This window comes from Mytilus galloprovincialis, chromosome 4 (assembly GCF_965363235.1).
Source record: "Mytilus galloprovincialis chromosome 4, xbMytGall1.hap1.1, whole genome shotgun sequence".
Taxonomy (NCBI): Eukaryota; Metazoa; Mollusca; class Bivalvia; order Mytilida; family Mytilidae; genus Mytilus; species Mytilus galloprovincialis.
Window position 1 is genome coordinate 53,224,141 of NC_134841.1, and position 8,876 is coordinate 53,233,016.

At 34.3% G+C, this 8,876-nt stretch overlaps 1 protein-coding gene across 1 annotated transcript; it reads left to right on the forward strand.

Moving 5' to 3' along the window:
* Positions 1-1,214: 1,214 nt before the first annotated feature.
* On the forward strand, positions 1,215-7,155 carry LOC143072419 (uncharacterized). Its single transcript, XM_076247333.1, has 2 exons — positions 1,215-3,293; positions 6,494-7,155. The coding sequence occupies exon 1, from the start codon at positions 1,601-1,603 to the stop codon at positions 3,284-3,286; it is 1,686 nt and encodes a 561-aa protein (XP_076103448.1). The 5' UTR covers positions 1,215-1,600; the 3' UTR covers positions 3,287-3,293; positions 6,494-7,155.
* Positions 7,156-8,876: the final 1,721 nt, after the last annotated feature.

An 8,876-nucleotide genomic window follows, 5' to 3' on the forward strand; every position in this document is an offset into this window, starting at 1 on the left:
GCCCTGAAATTTTCAGACAAATCGGACAACCCGTTGTTGGGTTGCTGCCCCTGAATTAGTAATTTTAAGGAAATTTTGCAGTTTTTGGTTATTATCTTGAATATTATTATAGATGGAGATACACTGTAAACAGCAATAATGTTCAACAAAGTAAGATCTACAAATAAGTCACATGACCAAAATTGTCAGTTGACCCATTAAAGAGTCATTGCCCTATATAGTCAATTTTTAACCATTTTTCTGAAGTTTTAGTATTCTTTTAAAAAAATCTTCTCCTTTGAAACTACTTGGCCAAATTTAACCAAACTTGGCCACAATCATCATTTGGGTATCTAGTTTTAAAAATGTGTGGCGTGACCCTGCCAACCAACCAAGATGGCCTCCATGGCTAAAAATAGAACATGGGGGCGAAATGTAGATTTTGGCTTATATATCTGAAACCAAAGAATTTAGAGTAAATCTGACAGGGGTTAAATTGTTTATCAGGTCAAGATCTATCTGCCCTGAAATTTTCAGACAAAACAGACAACCTGTTGTTGGCTGCCCCAGAATGAGTAAACAGCAATAATGTTCAGCGAAGTAATATCTACAAATAAGTCAACATGACCAAAATGGCCAGTTTACCCCTGAAGGAGTTATTGCCCTTTATAGTATCTTTTTTTTAACAATTTTCATAAATTTTTAGAAAATATTTTCCACTGTAATTACTAGGCCAAGTTCATTATAGATAGAGATAATTGTAGCAACAAGAATGTTCAGTAAAGTAAGATCTACAAACACATCACGACCACCAAAACACAATTTTGTCATGAATTTATCTCTGTCCATTGTTTTTAAATATGCGCATTGACCAAGGTGAGTGACACAGGCTCTTGAGAGCCTCTAGTTTGAGGAAGCACACACATGAGTTATATTACAACCTTATAAGAAGCAGTACAGCCGACAGGTTAAAATCAGAGAGAATCCAGTTTGTCATTTATAGTTCTAATAAATTGTCTCAATTCAGTGATGGTCAATATAGCCGGATCCAGTGATTTAATAATATTTTTTATATACCAAAAGTGGGACTATATGGCATCCATCTTGTTTGTCTGTTTGCCCATACCAAACTTTAAATTATGAGTGGGGGATGCGTAGTGTGCATTCTTGTTTATTTTTTATCCTATTCAAATCAGATATTTCCTTTAGATTTCTTTTGATGATAGCATTCAGGAACAAAAAGTACATTGCAAATCTTGCATGTCTTGTTATTTCTATGCGATAAAGAGCTTAAATGGCTGAAGAATTGAACTTTTCAGCAGGTACTGTGGGTTCATTTATTTTCATGTGAACCGATTTTATATGAATTTGGTTAAATATACTTACCATGAGTTACTATTATAAATATAGAATACGTTCCGCGTTTTAGTATGTTCCCAATCGCAAAAACATCGAGGAGACCGAGATCTTTAAACATCCGGTATGTTATGAAATCTACTCACTCGATTCAAGGTAAGATCAGTTTTATTTTTTGCGTTCAATTGAACGGATGTTCTCATCGTAATTTAATATATATTAGTATAACTCTTCAAAGTTTATAATTACATCGTTTTTCAACGATATGGACGGGTCTTCATTGTACGAAGACACGCAGGATAGTATTACTATGGAGCCTGTTTCACCAATGTCGGTAAGGACAAGAAAAGAGTCCGTGAAAACAACAGGTAAAAAGAAAAGAGTGTCAAAATCGGAAAAATTGCAGTCCGAATATGACAAGAAACTCCAAAGTATGGAGGAGAACTTTAATTGCAAATTGGACAAACTTTTTGGTTTGTTAGCAACAAACAATCAGAATAGGGAACAATTGCTCAGATCTGATTGTGTGAATATTGGTAATCTTCCGCCTGGGGAGAATAGACCATTAAATTCACTAGAACGAAATATTGGTAATCTTCCATCTGGGGAGAATAGACCATTTATTTCACTAGAACCAAACTTGGACCAAAATCTGGGGTCGCCAAGAGTTTCTAGAAACCAAGATTTTGATAATAGATCAGAAATATCCATACATGTACAACAAACTGAAAGGCATGATTTAGATATGAGATCAGAATATGATAGTGGGTCTGGAGGTAGTCCAGTTAGACAACCCGATGATGATTGTATTCTTCAAAATGACATTGTAAATAATCGTAAATGTGAACGATTTATAAAACATGTAGTAAACTCAAATGAAGGTTTTTCATTGAATGACAATATTGAGTCTGAACAAGGGCAGGCAGTCAATAAGAATGTTAACTTTTTATCGAAAATATTTAAGGAAGATATTGCTAAAGAAAAATCTAGTCTTGGTTTAGTATTAGACCAGACACAGGTAGACATTTTAGAAAGTTCTTGGCGTTCAAAAAACCCAGAAAGAATTTCTACTTATAAAGAGGAATACAAGAGTGTTTTCCCTATTCATGATAGTTCAGTTGAGTTTTTGCAAGTTCCAAAGTTAGATGACTTACTTGAACCCATGTTAAGACAGACACATGGTGAAAAAGCAGTTAAATCTTGGGACAATCACAGGCAACTGCATACACAACCTCTAAGACAGATAGAGAAATTGGGTTTTCAAGGGCAACTCAGTGCAAGAATGAACATTATTTCTGTTCTATACATGCAGCAAGCTTTAGGTTCACTTGTACAAACTCTTGAGAGTGATGACTTCGAGAAAGATGAAGTTTGTCAAACTGTAAAAGATGTTTTTGCCATGTCAACTAAAACACTTGACCAAGCAGGCCGTACAGGTGCCTTTTTACATTTGGTCCGTAGGCAAGCTTCAGCTCAAGATTCAGGGTTAACAGGCTTGAAAGATATGAGCAATAAATGCCAATATTTGCCACTAACAAATGATGGGGTATTTGGTAAAGGTCTAGAAATCGCGTTAGAAAAACGCAAAGAGCAAAAAGAGCAACTTTCTGATCTGTTACCAGAGTTCAACAGAAAGAGAAAACTTGAAAACAATGCTCGTGAGAAGGGAAACAATAAGGTTTCCAGATCTAGTTCATCAGGTGGGCAAAACATTAAGAAAAATAATTTTAATGTGAAATCAAATTCTAATGCAACTAGTACATTTCCAAACTATAGGAAACCTGCACAGAATTTTCAGAAAGAGAAGTCAGCAGCAGCACCTAGACAGAGTGGGCAAGATGCAAACAAGACCGGCTTCAAGACCGGCTTCAAGTCTGGCTTCAAGTCTGGCAAGAGTGCTACACAGTCCTCATGGGGTTCTTTTCGGAACCCCAAGGGAAGAGATAGCTGACTCAGAAGTAAGTTTTTTAATGTGTCCAGAGATACCTGTAGGAGGTCGATTACAAAAATTTCTTCAAAATTGGGAGAAAATAACATCAGATCAGTGGGTTCTCTCAATTGTAAAAGAGGGATACAAACTAGAATTCATTCAAAAACCTCTTTGGACAGGGATAAAACAGACTTTTGTACAAAAAGACCATTTAGGTATTTTTATGCAAGAAATAAATGCTTTATTGGAAAAAGACGTAATAGAAAAGGTTCATTTTCCACATTATGTAAAAGGTTTTTACAGCACCTTATTTCTAGTCCCAAAGAAAAACGGGAAATTAAGAATGGTGACAAATTTAAAACCTCTAAACAGTTATCTCAAGAAAATTAATTTCAAAATGGACACTATGCCAAAAGTAATAAATTTAGTGAAACCGAACGATTGGGCAATATCTCTCGATCTATCGGATGCATATTTTCACGTCCCAATTTTTCAAGGTCACAGACAGTACATGAGGTTCTGTGTTCAAAACCAATGTTATCAATGGAAAGCAATGTGTTTTGGTCCAACCTGTGCACCACGAATTTTCACAAAAATTGTATCAGTGGTGGCAGCATACCTCAGAGCTCAGAATGTGAGAATGGTGGTATATTTAGACGATTGGATGATTATCAATCAGGACAAAATTCAATTATTAAAAGATCGAGAGAAATGTCTCAATCTGATAGTTTCACTAGGTTTCATAATAAACAGAGAGAAATCAAGTTTAATTCCAAGTCAATCAGTGACTTACCTAGGGGGAGTTTTTCATCTACAAAAGGGAATAGTAGTTCCTACATTAGAGAGAATTCAAAAGTTACAAATGTTAATTCAGAACATGCAGAATGGGAAGACAATAGCTTTCGATTTTCTTCGCATTCTGGGTGTGATGGCATCATGTATAGAGTTGATTCCAAATGCACGTCTACACATGAGACCAATACAATTACATCTTTTAAGTTTTTGGAATCCAATTTGCAAAGATATGACATTGGAAATTCCATTTACTCAACATCTAAAATTTCATCTATTATGGTGGACAAATTCAGTGAACACGCTGAAAGGCCGATCTTTAGTATCTCCAATATCCATTGTAACAGTCACAACAGATGCTTCCAAAAGCGGTTTTGGGGGTTATGTTGGGAATCAAATATTCCAAGGGGAATGGAGTCCACAACAGAAAGAGTGGCATATAAATTGCTTAGAAATGAAAGCAGTTTACTTGACAATGAAACATTTCATAAGTCTGTTAACGAACAAGTGTGTTCTCATCAGAAGCGACAATACAAGTGTTGTCCAATATATAAATCGCCAGGGAGGGACAAAATCAACCAGTCTTTGTCTTTTAACTTGGGAGTTGTGGCAGATGGCCATTCAGAACAAGATAGTTTTGAAGGCAGCACATATAATGGGCAAGAAAAATGTGTTGGCAGATCAATTAAGTCGAGTAAAAATACGCCAAACAGAATGGACATTGAACAAGACAATTGTCAATCAAATATTTCATCTTTGGGGTTCCCCAATGATAGATCTATTTGCGTCCTGGGAGAACAGACAAACAGAGGTTTTCTGTACTTGGATTCCTCATCCCAATGCACTAGCTTTGGATGCATTAACAATTCCATGGGAGAACATGTTTGCTTATGTGTTTCCTCCAATTTGTCTGATTCCGAAGATATTAAGATATATGAGGCAGTTCTACTGTCAGATTATCTTAATAGCACCTCAGTGGCCACGGAGACACTGGTATCCGGAAATTATACAGTTATTGATAGCTCCTCCTATCAGACTTCCACAGTGGGAAAAGTTATTGACACAACCCAAAACCCGAATTTGCCATCCAAATCCTCAAATGTTGAATTTAGCTGCATGGCTCCTCTCGACAGAAACTTCAAAGCAGAAGGATTTTCTGAATCGGCTAGAAACTTGCTCAATGCATCTTGGCGAAAGGGTACTCGAAAAGACTATATTACAAAATTCGAAAAGTACAATAGCTGGTGTAGTGGGAAACAAATTGATCCCTATACAGCTACTTTAAATCAGGTTGCTGATTTTCTGGCTTATCTGTTTGAATTAGGTCTACAATACAGAACAATATCTGGGTATCGCTCTATGTTATCAGCAGTGTTACCACCAATTGATAATTATCAGATTGGTCAACATCCTTATATTTCAAGGCTGATAAAAGGAGTTTTTCATTCTAGACCTCCCAAGGTTAATTTATTGCCTGAATGGGATTTAGAGATGCAGGGGTTTCATTATCTTTCATGTTGACTGGTACTTTCCACGTTTCTAGGTGGTACTTTTCAATTTATTCCATGAATATCTTATATAAAAATTCCTACATTTAGGCGGTACTTGTCAATAGCATAGGAGGATAAAAGTACCGGGTACCGCCTCCTAATGAATGGCCTGGAGATGGTTCTTAACGCCTTAGAGAATGAACCTTTCGAACCTTTATCTGATGCATCTTTAAAGTTTGTTACATTTAAAACAGTGTTTCTTATTGCTATAACAACTTTTAGAAGATGCAGTGACCTACAAAGTCTTAGAATTGATAAAGAGTCTATGAGGGTTCAGGACAAAGGTATAACTTTCATTAGACATGGTCTGTCAAAACAAGATAGACAAAGTCATTTTGGGGCCAAAATTAATGTACCTCATTTCAAAGAAAGAGAGTTTTTAGATCCAAAAAAGGTCAATTACTATTTATTTGGATAAAACCAAGGAAATAAGACAGAAGTTAGATGCAACTGACAAAGTCAAATTATTTTTAGCAATGAAAGAACCTCATAAACCAGTAACAGCAGTGACAATTTCTAGTTGGATTGTCCAAACAATCAGGTCTGCTTACTCAAATGACAAATTAAAAGTTAAAGGTCATTCCACAAGAGCAATTGCTCCGAGTTGGGCTCTATATAAGGGAGCTTCTACAAAATCGATTTTAGATGCGGCAGATTGGTCATCTGAATCAACTTTTGTAAGATTCTATTTACGAGATATAGATTCTGACAAAGTATTACAATAGAATTGTTTTTAAAGAAATTATTGTATATAAAGACGAAAATAGTTTCACATAATTTTTATTTATAAAATTGATATGTTATTGATACAATTTTATTTAGGGACAAATGTATATAGAGCATGTATACAAAGTTTCACATAATGTTTATTATATAATTTTTTCAGGATGATGACTAGTAGTATCCTGTAAATAGTTGTTTGTTTTTTGGTGGAAGTTTTTAATGTATGACAGTATTTTAAAAAGAAACTGTTTTTTGGTGTTTTCTGAGGAATGTTTTTATTCATATCCAAGAAATTTATCCTCCACCTGCAAAGAACTGCTTGTTAATCAGTGAGTATTCTATATTTATAATAGTAACTCATGGTAAGTATATTTAACCAAATTCATATAAAATGGTAATTTTTGAAATCTCAAGAAGAGATTTTATATGAATTTATAGGGTTAAATATACTTACCAGGAACCACCGCCACCCCAAATAAATTTCTTTTTGGTGTATATTGGTTTTCCAATTAAACGCCAAATAAAACTGATCTTACCTTGAATCGAGTGAGTAGATTTCATAACATACCGGATGTTTAAAGATCTCGGTCTCCTCGATGTTTTTGCGATTGGGAACATACTAAAACGCGGAACGTATTCTATATTTATAATAGTAACTCATGGTAAGTATATTTAACCCTATAAATTCATATAAAATCTCTTCTTGAGATTTCAAAAATTACCATTTTTGTGGATTGAATTTGAAGAAAAACTGTATTTTCTTGGTTTTCTGATTTAGAGATTTTGTAGAAGTTTGCTTATAAGCCTATTGAAATTTTTATTTCATTGAACATTTAAATTATTGTTCAACTATATCCAGGAAATCTCTGAAAATTAGTATTCCACGATCCAGGAATAATAATGAATCTACAGTATCATCAATTAGGAGTTAACTGTATTGTATGTTTAAGCTCAAACAGCATCAATTAGTGATTTGATGGTTTCAAATTGAGTTTAATGGTGATGCTTTAGTGAAGCCAGTAAACTGGTATTTGCGACCATCAAATGCAGTCAGAGCTTAAAATACAATATTGTTATCTCAATTCTGATGAAATTGACAGAAACAATGTTAAATCATACATTTAAAATCTGTCATACGTCGTCTGCGGTTGTGCGTACTTTTTCAAAGGGCCAAAAACACCATGAAAGTTATTGAAGTTATCCAATCAAAATGAATGTTACAATGTTGTTGCATTAGAATGGATTATGGTTTGATTAAAAACGAGGTTCAGAGTTAGTTTCTGTACACAAATGTACAGGAGCGGATCCAGCCCTTTTAAAAAGAGGGGGGGGGGGGGGGGTCCAACTATATGTCCCCATTCAAATGCATTGATCGGCCAAAAAAAGGGGGTGTTCCAACTCTCAGGAACCCCACCCCTGGATCTGCCAATGAATGTATATGTTTTATAATTTTAGTTAATGGATGACTTGCAAACGATGAAATCAAAAGACATTATCTGGGGATGTCGTCATAATCTGTCTGGCCAGAAAGATTGCTTCCATATATTATCTAAAGTAAAGCAGAGTTGTTGAGTGATCAGTATGAACCTGTTACTAAGGATGTAAGACATTTATTGAATTTTAAGATTTGAATTAGATAACAAATAAAAATTTTGAAAAACACTTTTTTGATATATTTATGGGTATTTGTGAAAAAAAGATAATAAGAAGATAAACTAATTGCTAAATAGGAGCATACCAATAATAGTTGTACTCAAAATTAATCAGTGATTTTGTCTGTGCTGAAAACAATTTTTCAAAATGACTAAAGTGTTCTGCTGATTTATGTGTGAAAACTGCTAATTGTTGACTTTTCTTTAAACTTTATGGCTGCCAAGCAGAACTGCTGGACAACCTAAATAACAAGCTCCAAATTATTGCTATAGAGTAAAATTCTTTATTTCTGAAATAAGTTTCTGAATAGATCTAAAGAGTAAATAAAACAAAAGAAAATATAGTGGAATTGAATATGATACAATATATTGCTTAACATTAATTTTTTACTCTATTCACTTACAAGTTTAAAAATGAAAACTATTTTTTGCTTGGATTTCTGTAATTCAGAACTTAAGCGTTTTAGGACCAATTGAATACAGGAATATTTGTATTTTTTTTTATTGTATGTTTACTTTGTAGATGTGTTCTAGGATTAATAATGTGTTCATGCTGTTGGAATGTATAGATGTCTGTTATAAAAGATTAGGAAACATTTATAAAGTGTCAACAGAAGTCACACATAGATCACAGCAACAGAAAAGCACAGATATATTGTAATTTAAGGCTTTGTATAACCCTGTTTCACAGCAACAGAAAAGCACAGGTATATTGTAATTTAAGGCTTTCTATAACCCTGTTTCACAGCAACAGAAAAGCACAGGTATATTGTAATTTAAGGCTTTGTATAACCCTATTTCACAGCAACAGAAAAGCACAGGTATATTGTAATTTAAGGTGGCTCGGGCCTATTCGAAGTTTCTATCAGAAGTGCGGTATTTTTGGTTATTTTA

Bases quoted from the DNA above. Each gene is read 5' to 3' on its own strand.
- LOC143072419 (XM_076247333.1), top strand. From the start codon at position 1,601: ATGGACGGGTCTTCATTGTACGAAGACACGCAGGATAGTATTACTATG.